This window comes from Ursus arctos, unplaced genomic scaffold (assembly GCF_023065955.2).
Source record: "Ursus arctos isolate Adak ecotype North America unplaced genomic scaffold, UrsArc2.0 scaffold_10, whole genome shotgun sequence".
NCBI classification, from domain to species: domain Eukaryota; kingdom Metazoa; phylum Chordata; class Mammalia; order Carnivora; family Ursidae; genus Ursus; species Ursus arctos.
In genome coordinates this window covers 28,883,663-28,909,834 of record NW_026622764.1, presented here as the reverse complement: position 1 = coordinate 28,909,834, position 26,172 = coordinate 28,883,663, and the positions used below count along the sequence as shown (strand labels likewise).

General features: G+C 39.5%; 1 protein-coding gene across 15 annotated transcripts in view; it reads left to right on the top strand.

Annotated features, from left to right (window-relative positions):
* The window catches only part of SCEL (sciellin), a 279,618-nt gene that overhangs the window by 173,119 nt on the left and 80,327 nt on the right, over positions 1 to 26,172 (top strand). For 8 of the 15 annotated variants that reach the window (XM_057307918.1, XM_057307912.1, XM_057307907.1 and 5 more), the window contains 5 exons: positions 15,284 to 15,450; positions 17,518 to 17,579; positions 18,388 to 18,505; positions 21,301 to 21,360; positions 24,957 to 25,025. In XM_057307918.1, the coding sequence (XP_057163901.1) occupies positions 17,537 to 17,579; positions 18,388 to 18,505; positions 21,301 to 21,360; positions 24,957 to 25,025 (290 nt within the window). In that variant the 5' untranslated portion in view covers positions 15,284 to 15,450; positions 17,518 to 17,536. Of the gene's footprint in view, positions 1 to 1,685; positions 1,896 to 12,352; positions 12,447 to 15,283; positions 15,451 to 17,517; positions 17,580 to 18,387; positions 18,506 to 21,300; positions 21,361 to 24,956; positions 25,026 to 26,172 lie in introns of those variants that run through there. The other 7 variants (XM_048215675.2, XM_057307913.1, XM_057307882.1 and 4 more) reach the window with 4 other exon arrangements.

Below are 26,172 nucleotides of genomic sequence, written 5' to 3'. Positions count from 1 at the left end.
ATGAAAGGACACTGGTGTGGCTTAGTGGTGTGGATTCCTGCTATATAAGAGGAACCATCAATTACATGCAGAAATAATTGCTTGGAAGCTCAAAAGCCTAAGATGTATCTTGGGCAGTATATTTTACTTCATTAAAATTTAAAAACTTATTATTCTAGTTCTATAGTTTATGAGGACAAAAACATACATTTAAACATTCTATAATGTAAGTTACTACCTGTCCCTACAAGTTGGCTCTGAAACTGCTTTAGCCCTCATTTGGCTAAATGAATGCTGAATCATGCCGAATATAACTTCTAATATATTTTACTGAATATAACTTCTTTATAACGCTGAATATAACTCCTAATTTATTTTTTGAATTGAGCCAGACATGGTTTTTCAACTTTCTCCTCTCTAGTATTAATATCCAGCCTCAATCCAACCAACAATTACCGGCATCACAGAAATTTAGGACAAATTTCTAAAATATTTTGCATTTATAAAATTCCATAGAAGGACCGAAGAGACATGTATATATATGTTACTTTTATTTTTTTTAATTTAAAATGTTTTAAAGATTTTATTTATTTATTTGACAGAGAGAGAGAGCACAGGCAGGGGGAGTAGCAGAGAGAGGGAGAAGCAGACTCCCTGTTGAGCAGGGAGCCCGATTCAGGGCTTAATCCCAGGACCCTGGGATCATGACCTGAACCGAAGGCAGATGCTTAACTGACTACGCCACCCAGGCACCCATGTATGTTACTTTTAAAGAACATTTTCCATTTTAGATTTTCAAATTCTTCAGCCCAGAAAAAGGGCACGTTAAGGAAGTGATGTCCCAGTGCATAATGACTGCATACTACAATTGCCTGTACCTTCCAGTCTTAACATTTTTCTACTTGTTGTTATGGTCATTTCTGTGACTACAGCTCAGCTGGACTATAGTGTTCAGGAGCTGTCTTGAAACTGGGAGGATTTGGTTAATTGTTGGTATGACAGATGAATGAAGATGACCCAGGAAGTTCTAATGACTTGGCTTCACTCAGCAATCTTCCAGGTTTGCTGAGCTTCTCATAAAGCCTCCCTGGCTACTATAGGAGGTGCATTTCAGAGCCTGTAAGGGGGACCCCCATCGAGCATGGCATTTCTGTGTTGTTGCTTCCTCCCCAGAGCAGGTGTTGACACTGGAGTCTACTTCCGCCCTCAGATGTGAAAGACGTTCCAAGCATCTCTTTCACGTTGTTATCTACATTGAAATAGTAAAAGGATCGGAATTCTTATATTTCATAATGCATGTTTCTTCTGATGGTTTTATAAAATATCCCATGTGTAGAATTTGCACCCTTTCTTATTTTCTGATCTGAGTTTCAAAGGACTTTTCTCTCCTAAAGGATATGGTTCCCACAATCAATGTACTTCCTGTGCTGTGCCTCAGTGCCCCAGCCTTCCAGCCACCGCGGGTAGATAGAAAAAAACTCTTCCTACCTTAAGGTTTGGTTTTGTTTTTTAAGAGAATCCAAAATGGGTTGGGTACTACGCCTCCTTGTCAGTGATATAGTTGTGTGTATTGTTGATATCAATTAAAAGGGCGATAACAGGAGCACATTCTTTTTGGCATAACAAGGCCATAACTTAGAACAAGAATGCACCAGACAGAGACAGTAGGTCCATGAGTGAGCCTGTTTTAATTGAATTGGTATTTATACAAGGTGACACCCTCTTTCACACCACCCACCTCCTCCCTGGGTGACTCAGCCAACGAGGGAGAAGCCTCAGAACTGTTCATTAACACTCAAGGAGCGGTGGAAACGACACTCATTTAAGTCCAGGTACACATTGGTTTCTGCGGGATCCACCTGGGGAATTGCTGCAGGCAGTTTAGACAAAAAGTCCTGGTTTTCGGCTCAAGAGAGGTGAGTTGAATGATATTTGCAAACATAAATATATCTGCTTTACTTGTATAACTTTCCCTGTGTTCTTTGCAAATGATCACAACGAGAACTTACTGTATTAACTTTGTCTTTTCTCCAGTGAAATTTCGACAGCTTCCAAGGGGCTGTTCTGCTTGTCAACAGCTCTGCTGCTCCTTGTGATTTGAGATGGCATTGCCTTTTAACTTCCCTGCAGCTTAACACAATCACAGGCAGCAGAGAAACGAGAGGCTCTTTGAGTTTCCTTGTGGGAGCTGTCAGCTGGTGAATCTGATCACCCATAAGGATAGTAAATTCTTCAAGGCAATTCTATTTCGCAAGTGGCTATAAAAACATTTTTAAAGGACCTCCCTGTTTTCACAGATGATGCTTTTACGGTGTACTCCATTATTTTATAGATTTGTTTGTTTTGACTTCTAAAAACATGGCAAGCACTGAGCTGCGAGGGGGAGATGCCAAGCCCATACCCCACTACCCCATCTTCCCCAAATGAGAAAAATCACATTTCTTGCACGAGTGTACCAAGGAATAAAGCGGGGTGGGGTGAACTGGGGGGGGAGGGTAGCGTCCTCCAGGGATTCGTGTACATTTGGCCAATTTGTCTATGCTATATCCTGAGTTCTAACCTTAGAATTGATTAATGTAGATGAGGGGCAATTTTCAACCTCTATTCATATCCTAGTCCTGAAAAATTGGTTTTAGAAACTGATTCTTTGATAGGAATAGAAAAGTTATTCTAATCAGGTTTCCTTTATAATTGATAGCAAAGCTGATGTGTCTGACTTGTGTTTTTTTCTCCACCATTTCCTTTCATGATACAGAGCTGTGGGACTCAAACTTGGGGCCACACGCAGTTTGCAGGTAGCAGCTGTGTGCCCTCCACAAGGGTGTCTCTCACAGCACACCTGGCTCTGCCTTAAGTTCTAGCCTTCTCATTGCTTCCCATTGCTGACCAGGTCATGTGCGTCTCAGAGAGATTTCGAGCTCAATTCCCAAAAGTTTACTGAGGAGTTTTATAACCTGGCTTTCAAACATTTATAGTAACCAGAAAGCTAAAATACAGCCTTTGTGGATTATAAGTTTACTTTTCATGAAAGGGGAGCAAATTTAAAACTGGCTTTCACTTTCACAGTTTACAAAGCAGATACGGTCTTTCTGGTATTTTTGTACTCCAGTGTTTATTGGAACAATCAGTTTGAGAAAACTGAGATATGTTATCAGTAAAAATTTTAGCAAAACATTTGTTGATTTTAAATGTCAGGTTAGACAGAATGCAGATAAACAGGCCAGGGTTTTTATGAAAATTTTAGCTTCACATAAATCTTTGATCCAATTGACATAAATTTCTGATTGCAATGGAGCATAGCCTTATCTAGTCTAACCCGTGAGTTTTTTTTTTTTTTTTAAGATTTTATTTATTTATTTGACAGAGAGAGACAGCCAGTGAGAGAGGGAACACAGCAGGGGGAGTGGGAGAGGAAGAAGCAGGCTCCCAGCGGAGAAGCCTGATGTGGGGCTTGATCCCAGAACGCTGGGATCACGCCCTGAGCCGAAGGCAGATGCTTAACAACTGCGCCACCCAGGCGCCCCTAACCCGTGAGTTTTTTAGATGAGGACAACAAAACATATCAGTGTTGAGCAACTTGCCAAGACATGGTTAACAGAACCAGAACGAGAAGTCTATCGTCTTACTGAATTTTTCAATGATTTTTCAAATTTCTTTCACATAGAATATGTAGGAGCCATAAATGAGCTTCCCTCTGGCTTTATAAAAGAGCTAAAATGATATGGAGATAAGAACTTCCTTATCCAGTAATACTTGTGTGTGTGGTATGACTGTGACATAATGAGATACATTTTTGTCTGTGGTTTGTGGGGTCAGTCCTGTTATTCATTGTATTCCCAGGGTTTTAATCCAAGGAGTGGCCAGCCGCTCTGCAGGACGGCAATGTGGTGTGAGTTTGGAGGTTGTGTTGCTCCCCATCCTCACCTCAGCTACCATTCTGTCGCTGCAGTGTCTTCTCTAACCACTGGAATTTTGACTGATATGCCTAAAAAAGTCATTTTTCTGTAAACGAAGCAAAGAGTATATGTTTTGAATGACTAATCTCATACTGTGGAATGAACTGCATGTAATTCACTAAGCAGTCAACCTAAGTAAACATGATTTAACTGAGAGTGTCCCTGTGATTCAGGCATTAACTTGAAGCATTCTTCAAGAAGGAAGTGATAAAATCCTTGGCCAGCAGTCCAAGGGAAATCTTTGTTGTCCCACACAGATTGTCTTCTGATATGATCTGCTTCCCACTGGTTGATCCGATTTCCTTCCCTCTTGCTGAGAACTTTGAAATAAGGGTTTTATGTATTAATTTCTGTGTACTGTCATTAGTTTCTCCGAGTTTCCTTTTTAATCACAAGTCTTATCAAATATGTTTAAGTGTTTCTAGTTTACCGTTGTAAAAATCCATGTGATTTTAGAATTTGGGAGAGGCCCTTCTTCAAACGGATGCTTTCCCAAATGACAGCTGTATTTATTAGATTGCATTTTATGTCAGTTGCTAAACTTATTAAGGATACAGGTCATCCTTTTATTGTGATTATTAATCGGAAGAGTGCCTTTTATGGCTCTCCATTAAATGACAACTAGCTTACTTCTAGACATGAGAGCCAACAGTGCTGAATCCTCATCGTAATTGTATACTTGAGAACTCTAAGCATCTAAATAATTTATTCTGCATTTCTAGACCTGATTTTCCCTGGCCTAAAATGTGATTAAGTCTCCTTTTATGGAACCTCCTGGGGGAAGTAGTGAACTGTAGACCATACTTTTCAAACTGGAACACACACATCCCGGGAGACTGGTGGTATTTGAGAAAATGCACACATGCCACACGGTATTGAGAGCTAATTTTAGTTAAAAGGTTTTGCAGAAAAATGCCCTCCTACAACCCTGCCCTTTTCCCCATTCCTTCCCAGTGTTCTCACTTTTGTCATTAGGTAAAACTTTGAAAGGAATTCATATAGAAAAAACTGTGGGAGGCTGCTGGAGTCCAGATAGACTTGGATTGAATCATGATCCTACTTTGAACCAAGGCTAACTTGTATGATCATGCATATCTCACAGCACCAGTAGATAAAAAGAAAATTTAGAATTCTTAATGACATATATATTTATTGCTATTTCTTTCACAATAGCACAAGAAATGTAAAACATCAAGAAAAAAATCTCCACGAGAAAAATGTGGGACCCAATTTAAAAAAACCACAAAAATTTACTGTAAGACACAAAAAATTTCTTGAGTAAAAGCCTTTTTGAGTATTGTCCCTAGATGGACAGATTGAATATCATAAATGTCAGCTATTCTGAAATCATTTGATAGGATTCATGCAATTCTGATCAAAAGTTCCAATAAAATATTTATTTTGGAATTAGAGGAAGTAATTTTAAAGTTTATCTGAAAGAAATAAGTGGGTGAGAATAGTTGATAGAATTTCTACAAGGGAAATAAATGAGGGGTGCTTGCACTGGTATTAAAATGTATTATAAAAAGATAGTAATTAAAAGTTTGTTTCAGGGCACGTGGGTGGCTCAGTCGGGTCCTAGGGCCCGAGGGTCCTAGGGTCGAGCCCTGGGTCCTAGGATGGAGCCCTGCATCAGGCTCCTTGCTCAGTGGGGAGCCTGCTGCTCCCTCTCCCTCTGTTGCTCCCCATGCTTCTGCTCTCTCGCTCACGCTATCTCTCAAATAAATAAAATCTTAAAAAAAAAAAAAAGTTTGTTTCCAGTGCAAGAAACTAAAGACAGGTTTCTGGAACAAAACAGATAGCCACGAAGCATTCTAGAATATGTAGGAATTTTATATGTGACAAAGGAAGAATTACATATTAATAGGAAAGGTATTCATTCCACCATTACCAAAGTAAATCTATATGTATTAGAGTTTCCATGTAACAATAAAATATTTTTTAAAAAAATTATAAGAAAGCATATGTAAACATTTAATTAATCTCATTTGTCTAATAAATATCCCTCTAGAACTGATTATGTGCCAGGTACTTTAATAAGTTTCTGGAAACACAGCTGTAAGAGAAGATAGTCTTGTTTACAGTTCTCAGGATTTACTCTGTGTGTGTACACGTGTGCATGCCCTGGGGATAGTAGAATAGTCAGCCACACAAACAGGCAGTCTGTTTGGTAAATGTTTTTATGGAGAGATACTCTTTGCTATTTGAACACTTACTAGGGCCCTTAACTCATCCTGGGGAGGTGTGGGGCCAGGTTGTAATGGTGTCACTGAAAGCTTCTGGGAGGTTATGTGACCTGAAGAATGAATAAAAGTCTTTCCTGAAAAGAGAGTAAGGGGTGTGGAAAGATTCAGAACAAAGACCGTTTGGGTCCTAGTGCGTAGAGTAAGCAACAGCCTAAAGGTGATAAAATGGATGAAACCTTCAGGGAATTAGCGTGATTTAGTGTGGCTGAAACTAGAGCTTGAGTGAGGAATGGGGAGTGGGGAGAGATGAGGCAGGAGGGTGTGGACTCGTAAGCCTTGTCAACAACTTGGCTTTTAGCCTGACGGAAATGGAGCACCATTGAGGAGTTTTAAGCAAGATGGTGACTCTTTGGCAGAGAACGGATTAGAAGAGATTAAGTCTAGAGACCAGGAATTTATTTAGGAAGCTATTAAAATAGTAGGCAGATTATGGCAACTTGAATTGGTAGCTTGAATATGGAAAGAAGTAAAAGATATGTAGGAGCAGAGTTGTAGGTCTTGGTGATTGCTTGGATTTTGAGGTCAGAAAGAAATTTCATGCGTGGTCTACAGGAATTTTTCAAGAATGAAAAAATTTATAAGGGGAAAGACAATTAGAGAAGTGAAAGCTGCTGATAAAAGCATTCAAAATTAGAAGGCAAGTGAAAATTGGAAAAGTAAAAATTAATATTACTGATATATGAAGAAAATAAGAAAGCAGTAAGAAACACAATATAAATGGAAAATTCACAAAATAAATAAAATAATGGATACAATTATGAAAATATGCAATTGAGGTAAAGTGATTCCACTTTCATTTATTAAATTACTATAAGTGACAATTCTAAATACTGGTGAATGTATGGACATTTATATGCTGCTGGTACATTATAAGATGATACAGGGTTTAAGGAAGGAGATTTGACAACAGGGATCAAAAACATTTTAGAAGTCACACCCCTTGGCAAGTAATTTCACTTCTAGGGATCCATCCAAAGAAAATAATCAGAGATGTGGTCAAAGATTTTTATATGGTTTTGTTGGAAACAACAGAAGAATTATATTAATAAGCACATAAGATGAAATATATTTTAGTTGCAGAAGAAATGATCATTTAATTGTTTTTAATGACATTGAAAAATGTTGATCAGTAGGATATAATAGGCAAAGAAAATCCTGGAAGAAAGTAATGATACAGATGAAAGGTGTCTCATTTTTCTTCTTCTTTGTGCTTTCTTTGACTTTTCGCATTTTCTTTTGAGCATGTATTACTGATATAATGAAAAAGATGGTACAGTGTAAGATTGGAATAAAGAATGACCTCATGACAGAGCCGTTGTGAATATGAAATATGGTAAAGTACTTATGGTAACTAATGGGGTTTTGGCTCATTGTCCATGGTTAAAAATTTGGGTTTTCACTCTTTAACAAATGTTTTCAGCCAGAACTGAAAATAGCCCATGAAGGGCTCAGGTGATAGATAACTTTAGTTTGATTTTTATTAGTGAGTATTTGATCAGTGTCTTTTATAGAGTGAAATAGATCATTGTCCCAGAGAGTAGGACTCTGCATGCTACTCGATGCTGTCATTCTGCAGAAAAGATAGCTGGTGAGGGGCTCACACTAAAAATAGAACAAACAGAAAATGTTATGGTGGGTACCAGAAAACCGGTGGCATGTAGACATCTGGCTGGCTGAAAGATTTCACTCACGTTATGTGCAGAACTGTTTCACTGCCAGTGAACAAGCTTCTCATTGCTAAGCTCAGACTGTGAGATCACGTGACTAAAGAAATCGCAAATTTCTAACCATCGCAGCAGGCTAAATGAGTCCTTACCAGCCTGGTAATTATTAGATTTGCTTCTACACTTCATGTGAAGGCTAAACACAATCCATTCATTTAAATGGACTTGTTAATGTTTGCACTTCATGAAGACCTGTTTGTTTTCTTCTTACATAATATTTCATGTTCCTTCAGGTGGTAATTGGTCATTTGGTGGTTTGTTTTTACTTATCTTCCAGAAGCTAAGACTTCTGTTTATTGGTTTGTAATTACTAGGCTCCTCCTACTACTCTACAGAAAATAGTTTGATGGCATTTATCCTTTTCCAGTTTCTAGGGGGTTTTCCCAGTTACCAGTGATTTCTGGGAAACAGGGACTAGTGGGTATGGCACTGTCATTGGGCCATGAAACCCTCCAGACTTTCATACACAAAGGTGAATGTCACCTGGGAGTGTAAATATGCTAGTTTTTAGCCATTTTTTGCTGTATTTATTTCCTTATTCTACATTAGCTTTTTAATACTTTCCGTCACTATAATGATGTCCCCTAGGCAAGTATTCTCATTTGTTCTTTTTCATAAAGATATCAGTTTACTCAAGTATATTAGAAGCTTGGTAAATTGGAAGATTTTGGAGCAATTAAAATAACCAATTATGACTCAGTGCTGATCTCATGATACTTGGGTAAAATGATCCAAGAAAGCCCACTCCAATCTCGCTCTCAGTTGAGGTCCATCAGGGATCCACAGTGGAGGAAATGTCATTCTTCTCACCCTTTCTTTTAGCCTGTCACTTTCCACTTGCCAGCCCCTTTTTGTTTCCTGGGCTTCTGGGGACAGGAACTTTGTTGCTAGGTTGAATCCCAACTGTGCACCAGCTATGTAGCCTCGGGCAAACTATTCATCCTAAAACCTCGTCCAGAAACAACTAATATCACCCACTGCCCCCATTTCCAGCTCCTACCCTACCTTCTGCAAAAAGACTCTGACTTCATTGAAATCATTCATCACAGAGTTTCACTTAGGTGTAGAATGAGGATAATAATAGAATCAACCGTAAAGCCTTGTGCGTGTGTGTCTTAAATGAGATAATACATATAAAATTGGAGCTCCATACAGCTAACACTATCGTATGACCCAAATACCAAAAGTCAGAATTGATTTTTTCTTGTTTTTTTTTTTACTCCTTTCTCCTCTCATCATCTATTTTGTCAGCCTATTTTCCTCTTTTCTGTCTCACTTTTCCTGTTATTTTTCCTCTATGCAACACCCCATTCCAGTTTCTTTGCTCATTCGATCTTTCTGAAGAGAAAGGTAGCAGAGAGTGGTAAGGACCTTGTTAGGGAAGCTAAGAGTCATTTTGTCCTTTTGGGAAGGGAAGAGTAAGATCCATAGTCTTTTTGTCAAGAAGACCCAAATGGTGAAGGAAAAGACTGTAGCTTAGTTAGGAGGTGGTCCAGGAAATTTTTAGAGTTGGGACAGAAGGAGCTGGAACTGAGATTGGGTTTAACCTAACAGACCTAAGGGCTCTTGGGGAAGTGCTATTACTACAAATAGGAAACGCTGAAGGAAATTGAGAAAAACCATAAGGAGATGAAGAAAAAGTTAAAAGAGGACAAATTTAAGAAATAGGAGATGTTTGATAGTTTCAGATACACCGAAAGAGAACTAAGAAACTTGATTGCTTTTGCGATTCAGAGCTTAAGAAGAGTGATTTCATCTAAAACCTAAAGACAGATGTCTTTGTGTGTAGGCTGTAGGCATGGGGTAAAAACCAGCTCTTTCTGGTGTTTGGCCACAAAGAGGAAACAAAAGATGGGCCAGAAGTTGAAAAGTTTTTTTCCTCTATCTTTATTGATTTGATGTCATGATGTCACATCAGAATTTTCAGCTTATGCATTTGATGCTTTAAAGGGAAGTCTTTTGTAGTGTTCAGTATAGACTTTCACACATCTTTTCCCATAAAAATTCCACATTTAAAATACAGTTGCTGGTTATCTGCCATTGTTAGGCATATGCACTGGTTACAGCTTTTTGAGAAGCTGACATTAGAGTCTTTCTCCTGAGAAGTTAAAAACTTAATTGGAATGAAACTGAAGGGCAGCACTTAGAAATAAGTCTAATTGGCTGAACCGAGGCTACTAAGGTGTCATTATTAGACACTTTATAGGCACATACAGACACGAAGATGTCTGAGTAGGTTTGAAACTCAGGGTAATCTCAGTACCTGAAATAAGTAATTTTTTAAAAAAATGCCATAAGATTAAAACTCGGCTGCATATATTTTTGACACTATCAATTTAATAATTTTTTTATCTCTGGTTCACTCGACAAAAGGATATTTAATTAATATTAATTAGTAATAAGGGTTATTCACAAAGACATATGTTGTTGATCCATCTTAGCAACAGTACAAGAAATATCCATATATAAAAAATGTTGCTTTATATTCTGGGCAAGACAGAAAGAGTTCCATTGCAGTAAACTTTCCGAGGCGTGAAAGGTGGATGAGACAGGGGCTTGCACCTTAGAGGTTTTAGGCTGGAGCTTCTAAGAATGGTTCTGGGCCACCAAATGGGCTGACATGGGGAGATGATTAGAGTCACATGGCCACTGGGTCGGAAGGAGGAAAAGGAGAAGGTGGGGCTGAAGGAGATTGTGTGGTAGATGTAAGAGGAACATATGCAGGGCGCCTGGGTGGCTCAGTCAGTTGAGGGACCAACTATTGGTTTCTGTTTGGTTTGTGATCTTGGGGTCATGCATCAAGTTGCACTCAGCATGGAGTCTGCTTGTCTCTCTCCCTCTCCTCCTCCCCCACCTCCTGCCCCTGCTCTCATGCACTCTCTCTCAAATAAATAAATAGATAGATAGATAAAATATTTTTTTAAAAAGAGTGACACGTAGATTTAATGAGAAAAATTTATTTTCTCACAATATTAGTCACTTCCATAAGAACAAAACTCTTGCATACTTATTAAACTATTATCACCTGAAAATAGAATATATTACATGTTCCTTTCTCATTTACTTTGTGTCAATGGACAGCATGGGGCTAAGAAAGAATATAAAACATTATCAGGTTCTCTAGCAGGGAGAGAGATGCAGGGAAGGAGTCTGGTCAGGGATAGTGCCCGGCCACTCATGGCTTCAGTGTAGATGCAACAGGAGTGAGGCTGGAGGCTGAGCTGTCCAGAGATGTTGGAGCAGCCATTCATTACTGCTGCTCCTCCCAGCTCCTCTTCCATTATCTTCCATTTTTCAGAACTCCAGGGCCTTTCCTTGAGTGTCTGGTGTTGGTTATATCATATGGTACTTGGAGTGGCATGTGGTATCATGTACTCAAAAGAGCCTTGGCACTGCAGTCATAGGGACCTAATTACAGTTCCTGGTTCTGCCACTTACTGTGTGACCTTGGGCAGGTTATTTAACCTCTCTGAGTTTTGGGTTCCTATAATTAGAGATAATAGTACTCATTTGGAAGGATTAAATAAAATAACATTCATAGAGCATGTGGCACAGTCTGAAGCAATAGCAGGGGCTCAACAAGTGATCCTTCTTGCTAGGAACATTGAACATATAGACATATTGCAAGAAATAGTGTTTTACTAACAAAAGAGTCACTGATATCTTTTTTTAAAGATTTTATTTATTTATTTGAGAGAGAGCACAAACGGGGGGTGGGCGGAGGGACAGGGAGAAGCAGACTCCCCTGAGCAGGGAGCCGGATGCGGGGCTTAATCCCAGGACCCTGAAATCCTGACCTGAGTTGAAGGCAGACACTTAACTGATTGATCCACCAGGCGCCCCAAGAGTTACTGGTATCTTATATTTTGTAGACCACCATGGGCTTTTTACAACTTACACCTTCTATTTGCTCCACAATGGCCTCGTAACAGGTAGGAAGAGCATTAAGCTTGTGTAATAAAAATATGGGAAAACAATCTTCTGAACAAACTAGGAAGTTTATTTTTTTCTTGCAAGGGAAGTCAAGAGTTAGATAATCCAGGGCTATTGTGGCAGCTTTGTGATACTGGCAAGGCACCAGGCTCCTTCAACTTCCTGCTCTGCTCTTCTTACTATGTGACTTTAGTCTTCATGGTTAGTCCATGGTCCCAAGATGGCTTGTCCTACCTTCTGCATGCATCCTAGTTTGAGAGAAGAGGGAGGGTGAAGCACAAAAGGCTAAATTCTTCCTGGGGACTTTCATGGAAGAGGCAACAAGATAGAACTGGGTGTCCTAGAGAAAGCAAGTGGGTTTGTTGGAAACTTTCCTAGAAAGTATTATAGAGACTCTGGGGTGGAGCCAGTGAGGTGTTTACAGGACAGCTGAGGCTAGTCATTGTCGGGGAGAATGAGGGTAAGGGCCATGAGCTTCATGGGTGTCTTTTCTCATTTGACTCCATTCCACTAGGACTTCTGGATAATGCCTAGCCACGGAAGGCATGAAAATGTCAGACCCACTAGCAGAATGTTGGATCTGATTAGAGCCATTCTCTAAATATAAGGTAAAGAGGAGATACCTGCTTTTCTCTGTACAACTTTGCAGGAAGTGCTAACGATGTGGGAGTCCTGGCATAGAGGAAAAAATGATGAGCCTCCAGCTAGAAAGACTCAGGTTGAGTCTTTGCTTTGCCACTCATTAGCTACTCGAGCTGAGTCTTTGCTTCTGTCTCTGCAAGGTAGGGATTGTATCACTCTAATTTTTTTAAAGCAAAGTATAGTTGTCATACAATGTTATATTAGTTACAGGTATAGAACGTAGTGATTTTGACAATTCTTTGTATTAGTGCTCACCACTCAAATGCAGTCACCGTCTGTCTGTCATCATACAATGTTATTACAATATTATGGACTATATTCTCTATGCTGTACTTTTCACCTTAGTGACTTATTATTTATTTTATAGCTGGAAGTTTGTACTTCTTAATCCTCTTCACCTATTTTGTCCATCCACCACTCCCCCCCCACCCCAGTTTGTCCTCTGTATTTATGAGTCTGTTTCTGTTTTTTTTTTAGATTCTACATATAAGTGAACTCATATGATATTTGTCTTTGTCTCTCTGACTTATTTCACTTAGCATAATACCCTCTAGGTCTATTCATTGTTATTGTGGAATTATATCACTGTTAAATGTTGTGGAAACCAAAAGGGATAAACTATAAATTACTATAAAATCATCTAAAGTATTATTCTTGTCTGAACTCTTCTCCTTACCCAGCATAATTTAAGGAGCAGCAGGAGCCTTGCTTGGGAGGAGAATTGAGGTTGGATATGGGTAGAATAGCAAAGAAAATCTAATGCCTGGGGGGCACTTACTCAGAGCAGGTGGTATTGCCATTAGTAGCAGCCCCATGCAGTAGGACAGTTGAAGACACAAAGGGCAGAGGTCGGAGACAGTGTGACAGAGCCCTTTAAATAACCTAACTATTTTAGGAATATTTAAATCACTTTTTCTGTAAGTACTCTATTTATTTGATAGGGGTACCATAACATAATACCACAGACTGGTTGACTTAAACAACAGAAGTGTATTGTTTCATAGTTCTAGAGGCTGGAAGTCCAAGATCAAGGTGCTGTCAGGTTTGCTTTCTCCTCTGGCCTTTCTCCGTGGCTTGCAGATGGCCACTTTCTCACATGGCCTTTTCTCTGTGCACATACAACCCTGGTGTCTCTTTGTGTGTCCAAAATTCCTCCTCTTATAAGGTCACCAGACAGGTTGGAAGAGGACCCACCTAATGGCCTCATTCTAACTTAATCATTTCTTTAAAGGCTCTGTCTCCAAATACAGTCATATCTTGAGGTACTGGATATTGGGCTTTGACATTTGAACTTCGGGGGAGACATATTCAGCTCATAACAAGCACTTAAGGAGCATCTACTCTGCTCTAGGCAGGGGAAATATAGAAGGGAAAGACTTAGGTTTTGCCCCCGGGACACTCAGTCTTTTGGGAGAGATAGACAAATAGACAATTTTAAAAATGCTTTTTCTCCATTTACCTTGCCCTGTGTCTTACATGTAATTTGCAGTCTTTGCAAATGTATCATCAAATACACATTCATTGTTTACCCCACTGCAGAATCTCAGTTCAATCAGCTGTGAACTCTCCAGGTCTTTTGCAGCTCAGGAAGAGAATTTATTGGAGTCCATTGAGAAACAGAAGGTTAGCCAAGAGCCCAGATAAGCTGGGCCAAACTGAGGGGAAATGAACAAATAGTTGAGATTGAAGTTTATCTTCACATGCCTCTTTTCCACCTCTTTCTGCCAAATTTTAGTGAACTTCGAACACAGCCAGCCAGAGGCTGCCCACATTCCCTGCATGCCCAGTGTCCCAAATTTAAGGCTGTTCCATCCCCTCCCCACACCCAACCACACCTGCCTTATGTCTTTGTTCTCTGCTTTCCAAGATGATAGAGGCATGAGGTTAAAAATTGAGCATTTTCAAGGAGCCTGGGTGCTCAGTTGGTTAAGTGTCTGCCTTTGGCTCAGGTCATGATCCCGGGGTCCTGGGATTGAGCCCCACATGGTGGGGGGCCCTCCCTGCTCAGCAGGGTGTCTGCTTCTCCCTCTCCCCACCTTCCTGCTCATGCTCTGTCTCAAATAAATAAAATCTTTAAAAAAAAATTGAGTACTTTCAGTGTGTTGGGCAATAATATTAGACATTTTACAAATGTCATCTAATTTGATCTTCAAAACAGCTATTTCGCCTCATTTGATAGATGAGGGAGCCGAACTACAACACACTCAAGGTAAGAGTCAGTAAATAGCATCTTTTAAATGGAGATCTTTCTAACTTCACCAAGACCTTCAGACTCTCAGCTATTAGTGATGTGAACAGCTATTGATCTCTGTGAAGATAATGCCATGATTGATTACATTGGTGGTTAGTCTTAGGTTGGGTTCCTAGAAGCAGTGCCTGAGAGGAATTTGGGTGCCTGTGACTTACTGAGGGTAAGCCTCAGGAGAAAGGAGAAAGGGAAGCAGGAAGTAGAGGCAGGGGGAAGGGTTGAGCAAGGATATGCTCTCTGTCAGTCTGGCTTTGGCCTGATCCCATAGTGAGCTCTGAAGCATAAATCACCTGCAGAATTGGCTCTACGTTGTGGCAAGAGATTCACCTTTCACCCTGGGTCATTCAGCCATTGGCGGTAAGTTGTAGTGTGTGGGGAGGATGTGTAATCAGGTAGCCCCACCAGCAATCATGAGCCCATAGAGCCAAGCATGAGCTGGGTAGAGGGGACCTGGTCTGGGCACCAGCACATTCCACTCTCACCTACTCTAGGGTAGGGGTATGTGCATTCTTTTTTTTTTTTTTTTAAGATTTTTTTTATTTATTTATTCGACAGAGACCGAGACAGCCAGCGAGAGAGGGAACACAAGCAGGGGGAGTGGGAGAGGAAGAAACAGGCTAATAGCTGAGGAGCCTGATGTGGGGCTCGATCCCATAACGCCGGGATCACGCCCTGAGCCGAAAGCAGACGCCTAACCGCTGTGCCACCCAGGCGCCCCAGGGGTATGTACATTCTAAAAGAAGGTCCCAAGAAAAAAGATGACATGATCCAAAGGAATGTGTCTTTACCACTTCAGGTCCTATGGCAAGTTATTGTAAGGTATACATTTGCATCAGCGGGTGAGAGACAGGGGCCTTTAGAACCTCTGAGTTATACCTATGAACAGCTGCCTGATAGTATGGTCTTAAGTTGGAATAGCATCTATAGTTTAATGATTGATGTTTGTGTACATTATTCATTTAATCATCACAAACCTATGATGGCAGGTTTCATTAGCCCATTTTACAGGGAGATTATGTGGTTCAATTACAGAACTTTTGTTTTTAAGGATTTTATTTATTTTTTTGAGAGAGAGTACATGCGCACAAGCATGGGGGAGGGGCAGAGGAAGAGGGAGAAGCAGATTCCCCAATGAGCAGGGAGGCTGACCCCAGGATCATGACTTGAGCCCTTCAGCCAAAGGCAGATGCTTAACCTACTGAACCACCTAGGCGCCCCTCAATTACAGAACTTTGACGTGAAAAAGCTTGGCCTATGACTTGCCCCCGGCTTGAGATCTAATGTCCCTCCATCATTTCACCCATGGTGTGGTTGGCTGGATTCTGCAAAAAACATAATACCCCACCTAGGGGACCAGCCATCCCCATTTGTTCAGGACTTTTCCAGTTTTAAAATAGAAAATCCCACATTCAAGGAAACCCAGGGCCAACTTAACCATTAAACAGAAAAAGCAATGCCTAGAGCCTATGGTACCTTTAGGGGCCTACAAAAAGGTTCTAATTTTATTTTATTTTATTTTTTTTTTAAATGATTTTTTATTATATTATGTTAGTCACCATACAGTACATCCCCGGTTTCCGATGTAAGGCTCGATGATTCATTAGTTGTGTATAACACCCAGTGCACCATGCAATACGTGCCCTCCTTACTACCCATCACCGGTCTATCCCATTCCCCCACCCCCCTCCCCTCTGAAGTCCTCAGTTTGTTTCTCATAGTCCATAGTCTCTCATGTTTCATTCCCCCTTCTGATTACCCCCCCTTTCTTTATCCCTTTCTTCCCCTACCGATCATCCTAGTTCTTATGTTCCATAGATGAGAGAAATCATATGATAGTTGTCTTTCTCTGCTTGACTTATTTCACTTAGCATTATCTCCTCCAGTGCTGTCCATGTTGTAGCAAATGTTGAGAACTCATTCTTTCTGATAGCTGAGTAATATTCCATTGTATATATGGACCACAACTTCTTAATCCAGTCATCTGTTGAAGGGCATCTCGGCTCCTTCCACAATTTAGCTATTGTGGACATTGCTGCTATGAACATTGGGGTGCATATGGCCAAAAAGGTTCTAATTTTAATTCCTTTTAACAACAGAAGAAAAAAATATGAATATTATAATAATAATGAATGTATGCTAATTAAGCCAGCCTGGATTACTTTTCATCTTTATACTAACAATCATAAAATACAATTTTTAACTGTGTAGGCATGTGCGCGCACGCGTGTGTGTGTGTGTGTGTGTGTGCGTGCGCGCCTGTGTATGTGTGTGTCTGTGTGTGTTTGTGAAGGACGAAGCCTATGAAAGCAAAAGTGCCTAGGACTCACAAAGTCATAATGCAGCCCTGAGTTCACTTTGCTTTCCCGGAGGCACTCTGCATATTGTGCTGTGAATTCTATGTCTCTATCTCCCTATTGACCTGACCAGACATTTCTCTTACTCATCTTTTTGTCTCCGGCCCCTGGCTTAGTGCCAAGCACACTATAAGCACCCAATGCCTATTTATTGATTGAATAAATGAGTTAATTGGTGGCCTCATTGAGCCAATTGCTTGTTATATAACATAGGGGACATTAACTGCTCTTGGCCTCAATTTCTACATCTGTATAATAAATACATTGGAATAGACGATCTCTCAGGTTCTTAGGGGGCACTTGATGTCATGTATTTGTGATATCAGATCTTGGGACTATCTTAATGTCATTGGAAAAGGGTCATTACCAATGAAAGGGTCACTTGTAGATTCTTAGAATCATTGTTGTGTTTTTCCCCCCTTATTTTTCTTTTAGATCCTTACTGGAAGACAGCATGTCCAATTTTACCTCGCGAAAAGTGTCTCCCACTGGAAATGGTAATGTAGATAATATTTTCCTTACTCAGAAAACTTAAAAATAAGGGGGGCATGTATTGCATGGTGCACTGGGTGTTATACACAACTAATGAATCATTGAACTTTACATCAAAAATAAATTAATTAATTAAAAAAAAGAAAACTTAAAAATCTGAGAAAAACAACTCATAGCTCTTAATTCTTTTATATAGATATGGAAAGCTTAGAAGCAACAGTCTAAATTAGCATTGCCAAAGTTAGGCTTAAGGAAAAAGTAAGAGTGCGAGAGCTTTTACTCATGTAAATGCAATGCAAATTTTTTTAAATTAATAAAACGTTCTTTTGTGTGTGGGACATATTCTATGCTTCTGACTCCCCCGAGATTAAAGAATTCAGTTACTTGTAATCAAAAGCACCAGGACTTCTTGACTAGGTACTTGTAAAACAAGTCTTGTGTGTACTTTTTTTTTTGCCCTGTGAATATTTCTGAAGCATATTTCATTTTGAATAAAATGGTCAACCCACCAAACCGTGGCTTGGTTTATGTGACGCCCGTGGTTCTGTATTCCCGGGAGCCACATAGGACTCATGAGCTGTGTTGGAGTTTCACTTGGCACCTGAGCCGTTTTATATGTTATCTCTGATGCTGGGTGTGGGATTTGTTCTCTCTTACCAGCACATCCTATTTCGAAACAATGCTGACCTTGTCAGCCTAGAAAATGGATGCTGGCCAATCAGATGCGCCTCTCAAGACACCCAGGTTTACAAATTCACACTTGACCCCATGCAATTGCATCTCCCAGTTTTGTTTTGTTTTTTCTGTTGATAGATATGAAGAGTACCACTCAGGGGATCACATTGAGGCAACAGGGTTTTCATGAGGTGAACAAAAGAAGGACTTTCTTACAGGACAACAGCTGGATAAAGAAACGTCCCGAAGAAGAAAAGTAAGAGGGTGTGGATAGGGTGAAGGGTGGGTGGGTGGATGAGTAGAGAGAGCCGTTCTCTAGCTGGGAAGCTAGTGGTCATCTGGAAAGCAGGTGCTTTCCTTAAAACACTTTGTTGCATGGCCTAATATTTGGTAAGATTTAGTAGGCATACGTTGGCTTTCAGATTTTCAAGAATATTGCTACCATTTTTATTATCCACATAGCGAAGAGCATGTGAGTCATCTGGGAGAAAAAGCAGAGTTTCACTGTTACAACTAGAATGGACATTTGTGTCTATTTGATAAACTGAAAAGAACATGACTTTCCAGTTTCCCAAAAGGTAATATTTAATCCGTGGTAGGGAGACTCCTCATGCACATTCATCACATCAGTTGAAACAAATAGTAGTATGATTCCTAATTTACAAATTTAATAATAATTTACCTAAAATCTCTATATGTGCAAGTGAAATCAATACATTCTCAACTCATTTTAATCTCAGTGGTCATATATCTCTAGGTATCAGGTGGTGCTAAATGTGGTATTACTTTGCAAGGGAAAATATTTACCATCAAGAACGTTTTGTCTGTTTTGAGCATTGCTTCTGCTAGCTCTATGTTATAGATCTGAAAACTACAATTGTAGGTGTATTGCCTCATTGTCAACATAGATTTACAATAAACATTTGTCCAGCCCAGATATATTTAGTGTAAATTATATATATATACATATGTGTATGTTTTTTGATTCCCTTTTATGTACAGGTACACACTTTACATATAAAACACCTTTAAATCTCCGAAATCACACAAGGCAGGTATTACATTCACTATTTTATAGAAGAGGGATCTGAGATTCAGAAAAGTTAAGTTACTTGTCCAATCCACATAGCTATTAATTATTGGTGATGGAGTTGAGATTTTAACATGACCCATTGTCTTTCTGTTACACCAGTGGTTCTCATTCAGGGGCGGTCTTATCCCCAGGGGATGTTTGGTAAGATCTGGAGAAATTTACAGTTATCAAAATTAGGGAGTACTCCTGACATCTAGTGGGTTGAGGCCATGGATGCTGGTAAACATTCTACAATGCACAGGGTACTCCCCACAACACAGAATTATTAAGCCCATAGCGTCATAGTGCTAAAAATGAAAAGCTCTGCATTATAAGATACTTACTCTAAACTTTCTACTAAACTGCCCATATATAGATATTTGAGGAACATACTTGTAACTGTTAAACGAAGATGTCTATTAATTTCTATTATTAGATCTTACTATTTTAAGGGAATATAGGGGTATTTAAAGACTCACATTGACTTTTGAGATAACGTTCTTGGACAACAATCATTTCCTTAGTAACACACATTTACTACTCTGTTAGAGCCTAATATGGCACTTTTATTTTTCCATAGAGGTAAAGTGATGTCAAATGTGAATCATAAATTCTGTGTTGCAAATATTTGCACAGATGGGTGAGGATAGAGATGTCTAAGACAAATTATAATTGGTAGGAATGATGGTTTTATGCCAGGCATACCTCCTTTATAAAGGCCCAGGGAAGCCAGCTTGGATGGCATCGCAGCTGCCGAATGAAGGGAAAATGGGCTCCGATGCTTCCCCCACTCCTACTGGCCCAGGTCTGGGCTGTGTGTTATGATTCTTCCTCAGGTCAGAATGCATCCGGTGTCTGCTACACTCTCACAAGTTTAGGGAACGTATACCAAGAGAGATGGAAAACTTCTCTTGGGATTTTTGAGGGTTAAATTTGCTGGAATTGTTTCAGTTTCACTGTTTCTCTTTCTTTTTAATTATCTACTAGTTTCTTGTATAGCTTTATTATAAATAGTTCCAGAGCGTTGAGTAACATTAGGGGAGCAGAACCAGGAGCAATGTGGTATTTCAGGTTTGGTTGGGTTGACATAAAAAAGTTTCAGGTACTTGGTTCAAGGCCAAAAGCTCTACTACATGTTTCGACATTTCCTAAAATTGCCTGTACTTTCAGGTCTGCTGTAAAAAGTAAGAAAGACATGGTTTGGGGTTTTATGTATAAGGTCTATGTATGTAGGAACAGTTATGTATGAAGGGTTAACTGGGAGGAAAACCAAAGATTTGAAATAAAAAGTTCTGTGTCCTAGATCCATGCCTGTCACTGATTTTTTGTTCTTAAGAAAACCACAAAACCTCTGATCAGTTTTTTCTTCTGTGAATTGGGTATGACAGGGTCTTCTTTGCCTAATTCATAGGATTATTTTTAAGGACTAAACAGTTCTCATGATTCAAAAATGGGCCAAATCTCCTATGAATGATCCACCTTCTTAACCATAGATATTGGTACTTATTTTCCTGCTTTTTTGTCAAGGAAAACTATGAAGTCCATCAGATGAAAATGTCTATGTATAAAGGACTTAATTAAATTTAAGACATGTTTGTGAAAGCTTTTGCCTTCCTGCAGATAAGGACTCATAACATACACAAAGTAGATGTCCACATACATGTTCCCACACCCTGATAGAAAAAAAGTAACACTCATTCCATTGTTGAATCAAATGGAAATCTCATGGGATATATGAGAATAATGATCATTTGTACTAACAAACTTATTCCTTTTCACCTTGTTCACTTTTACCTTAAAAGTCTCACCACTTTTAAGGGAAGACTAGTAAAAATAAATGTATGGTTGTCTTCTTGTGCCTGAAATAAAATGAATTAACCTTGCTCTAAATGGTGAGCTCTTTTCTGTCTCCCTTATTTAGTGCTTACCAAATACTGTGGTAACTTTCCATGTGACTTAGTTGTGTTTTTTCTTTACAGAGATGAAAATTATGGTAGGGTGGTGCTCAACCGACATAACTCCCATGATGCCTTGGACAGGTGGGTGTTTCAGACAAGTTACATCATTAGCAGAAACACAAAGACAATAGTTTTGAGAGAAGACTTGTTTAAGACAGGCTGAATATTTGCAGCTAGCCTCAGGCTTTCCCTGGCATTCTGGAAGACTCTGTGATATCATTAGGAGCTTCCACATAGCAAAGTTTGTGCTTCTCCAACTCATGCTTCCAGAACCACAGCTTGGGGATATAGAATAACCAACCCACAGAGGTGGCCCTCTGGGTAGGAAAAAGAAAGGGCTGCCGCAGAAACGTGACCAGAAAAGATATCACAGAACCTTAGTAAAAGGAACGCTAAAATACAGAAATAACAGCCCCAGAGTTTACTTGCTTTATGGACAGTACACTTCTTTTTAGAAACTTCTAGGTTTGTGGAAAACCATTAAATGATACTTAGAGGCAAAAAGACTGACAGCAAATTAGAAAAATTCAGAGAAAACTCATAATCACAATAATGTAAATAATCTAAGACTGATCAAATAAGTAGGTAATACTCTTGTTAAAACACATTTATGCTCACACACAAACAACTACACCCATCAGAAGAACCTGAGTATTTATCAGACACAAGTTTCATTTGGTCCAGTAGCCTCTGTCTGTCTGTCACCAAGATGTATTTAGTAAAGGAAAGTGATTGTCTTTCATGGCATGGACTTTAAAAAGTAGACACTTGAATATTTTAGAAACTTTTATTTATGAATTTTTCTAAACCCTTTTAAACCTGTTCATAATTTTGACCTGTTCTAAGGGTACTGAGCTTAGAACCCTCTACACAAATTATCTGTTTGGTTTTCTAGTTCCCAGCCTTAGTTCATCTGACTGATTGTTCTGTGACTACCTTTGCCCTCTCCTTGGTCTTCATGATTTTGAAGATTACAGCCTTGTTCTCAGATGGCTCTCATCTCACCAAAGAGAGTCTGATCATTTCAGTCCAGCCACAAGTGGAAATTGCTCCCTCCATTTTACTGGCTTACTCCCCTCCATATATACTGGCTAACACAGTACATTGAACTTTTATCTTCAGTAACAAAAGTGTGTGAGCCCAAGATGTGTTCCCCATGACCCATAACTAGCGTCTCAAAATACGTGTTCCTTGAAGGGTAATGCAGATGATTTTTCTCCTTGCACTTGTTCAAATGGATGCCCACTTGGCCCTTTTTTGCCCTTTCACAGAGGCTGTACCCACTTTGATGGACATTTAACACCATTTTGGAGCATCTGTTACGTGCTGCCATAGCGCTAGGTCCTGGGAATACGAAGATGCAAAAGATATCACCCTTGACCTTAGGGAGCCCTTACATTCTGGGAAAATATGGATCCATAGACTACAAGACTAAAATTTACCATGGAGGTGCTATTGTAGATGTGGGCGACAGTGCCATGGGAGTAGAGACAAGAAAGCCTAACTCTGCCTGAGTTAACCCAGAAAGTGGTCTTTGGTGTTGGCGTTGCTGTTTGAAGGATGAGGAGGGGTTTCTGAGTCGGGAGGGGCGGCTGGTGGGCATGAAGCAGGAGAGAAGTGCTTCCAGCACAAGTGGCAATGTGTTTAAAAAGCTCCATGTGAGCAGACACTGAAAAGACTAAAGGGAAGGGAAGATAAACAATATAGTCTCTCACCTAGCTAATGGCTTCATAGTAGGCATGAACTAAGGACTTCCGCTGTGAACTTCTGCCGGATCGTTTAAACCTGTCAAATAAGCCTGGCAGCACAAATACTTGCAGAGATGCCTACTGTGACCCAGACACCGGCCTGAGGACTGGGGACAAAACAAAGTCCCTGCTTCCATAGACCCTGCATCCTAGTTGAAGGTGGAGGGGGGAGAGAGTGAAAATAAATAAACACAATATAATATGTGGTGTTGCCATAAGTGCTAGAAAGAATAAAGCCAGCTAGTGAGACATAAAGTGATGCTGAGAAGGGACTGTTTTACCGAAGGGAGTCAGATGGGCCTGCAGTGCCTGTTTGCATTCATGCATTCAACACAATGGTGGGCTAGACCATGAGTTCATTCTGAGATTCCTTTGAAACTTAGGGAATCACATTAGGCAATTTTCTTTCCTTTTCTCTCGTATTAACAGACACTGTTCCCTCTGCTTCCATTTGAAAATGTTCACAGCTGTTTATCCTCTAAGGCCCAGCTCAGACTGCACCTTATCCATGAAGCCCTCTTTGATTCTTTTTAGCTAGAAATAAACTTTCTTGCCTTAGAACTTCCTTGTCCTTTCCCTGAACCTCTTTTATGACCCTGGCCACTATCTGCCGTTGGGTGTATATATCTAATTTGTCTCTCTAGCTCTGTGTGAGTAGAGCCCATAGTTTTTTATTCTTGAGTTCCTCACAATCATCAGCACAGTGGATTGCATGTTGTTTACCTTCGAATATTTGCTTAATAAAAGTACACTATAAAATTAAATTTTAAGTGCATATACTGTTGTAGTACTTTTTTGGATTCAATATCTTTGATCTGTCAGCTTCAAATGATGCTTTGAAATGCAAACACAGTAAATCATGGTATAATTCATCAAAGAGTTTGCTTTTCCTGAATCACAGGGTTATATAAAGGCATTAAACAGCTTGTTTTTGCTGATTGATCAGCCTGACCAAGATATTGCCATTTGCTTTGATGATCTTGATTCCTACTATTGAACCTCCTATCCTCTCTTCCCTTCTTTTCTTGTCTTCTTCCCTCTTCCCTTTGTTCTGCTTACCTGTCTTCCTCAACTTTCTTTGCCTTCTGTCTCACTTCTCCTTACTTCCTCTTTTTTTTTTTTTAAAGATTTTATTTATTTATTCGACAGAGAGACAGCCAGCGAGAGAGGGAACACAAGCAGGGGGAGTGGGAGAGGAAGAAGCAGGCTCATAGAGGAAGAGCCTGACATGGGGCTCGATCCCAGAACTCCGGAATCACGCCCTGAGCCAAAGGCAGACGCTTAACCGCTGTGCCACCCAGGCGCCCGCTTACTTCCTCTTATCTCCCCTTTGTTCTCCTCTCCTCCCTCTATCTCTCCTTTCTCTCTTCTCACACTCTCTTCTCTTCATTTCTTTCTAGCTTTTCCTGTTTCCTTCTTTTCCTTTCTTCCCTCTCCCCTGGTCAGCACGTTCTTTTTTCAACCCTGTCCACGGTGCTGAACTTTAGATAAAGCTATTTGTATTCAGCCTGTTGAGCTGGCTTACGGTGCTACTAAAATTCTGCAAACAAAACATAGCTGATTTTAAGGGATTGAGTTCCTATCATGTAAAAGTCAACAGTATTGATAAGAGCACATATTAGTTATTAACCACTTTGCGTGTCGTGTTGTTTTGCCTATCCTTATCCCCAATTTGAATATGTTACATTGTAGTTAGAAATAGTTGGCCCTAGAGAAGAATTCCTTTATTAGCAGGAGGATTTGGGTTTGCCATAATTTATTCTATCCAAGTCAAAACCTTGGAAGATTTAGATACTCTGAATCTGTCTTTCCTTGGTAACATGTACATCTCCTACCTAAACAGGCCAAAATTTTAGCAAAGGCATGATAGATTTTATAAACTTTTTTTGGTAATTTATTTGATCTTTCTGTAATTATTTTTTGCTACAGGAAAGTAAATGAGAGAGATGAACCAAAAGCTACAATTAGTCGGTACAGATCTGATGACACTTTAGACAGGTAAGGTGTTTTTGAACCATGTAAGCAGAATGCAAAATATATATGAAATCCCTTTTTAAAAAAAAAATCAAGCATGAGGTATTTAAATGTTAGCTAAAGTCAGTTTTGAACCATGATATTTTATCCCCAGGGACAGAAAGGCTATTCAGATTGAATTATCATCTTCAAAATTCACAAAATCTTGACTCAACATGCTATTTTCCTAAAAACCCTGCTAATAGTAGATTGTTAAGAACAATTCTGAAGAAGCTGGTTTGAATCTAAGTAGGGTGGACACTACATGGAATCTGTTCAGTTTAAAATGGAGAATCTAGTTATTTTTGTGAATATGAGTAGTCAGTTCTTGTTTTAACTTTTGGGTTTTCCATCCCACTGGTGGAAAAATGGCTGTTTCTGTCTTTATAGAGACTCTAAGTTTTAATAATAAAATAGTTTTGATCTACTATAGTATAAAAGCTCTTTACTTTAGTAAGTGAAACTACTCTTGTGGGCACTAGAGTCACCACCATATGGCCTATAGAATGAGTCCGTTGTGTTGTGCCTATTGTTTGTTCCTTCCTACACGGAGGAAAAGGGCTCATCTTTACGGGGAAAATTAGGAAAATGTCTTTTTTTTTTTTTTTTAAGTAGGCTGCATACCCACTGTGGAGCCAAATGCAGGGCTTAAACTCACAACCCTGAAATCAAGAGCTGAGCTGAAATCAAGAGTCAGACACTTAACTGACTGAGCTACCCAGGCACCCTGAGAAATGCCTATTTAGATTAAAGTGTAAATGCTATAAATTACATTTTTATCTCATATTTGATAGAGATACTTAGTAAGCATATATAAAGTGCAAAGTTAACATTTTTAGTTGGAGTTTAGACAATGAACATCTGAGGCCGTTGACAGTTGAGGTCACTCCCTGTAGCCACAGATATGCTGCTATTGTAGACAAAAATGCCACTTGCTGCATTTTAAGTAGATATGCTGATATGTATGGTATCTAATATATTCTATATTCAGTATTTGCCAGTGTTAATTCATGTAGGAAATGTACACACTCCTGTACTATTCCTAGGTTTTCAAACCAGTCTCCCTTAATAGAGGCTAATCCGCACTGGTATTCCTAAGGATTTAATTTCTCTCTTATAATTAATAATCTTG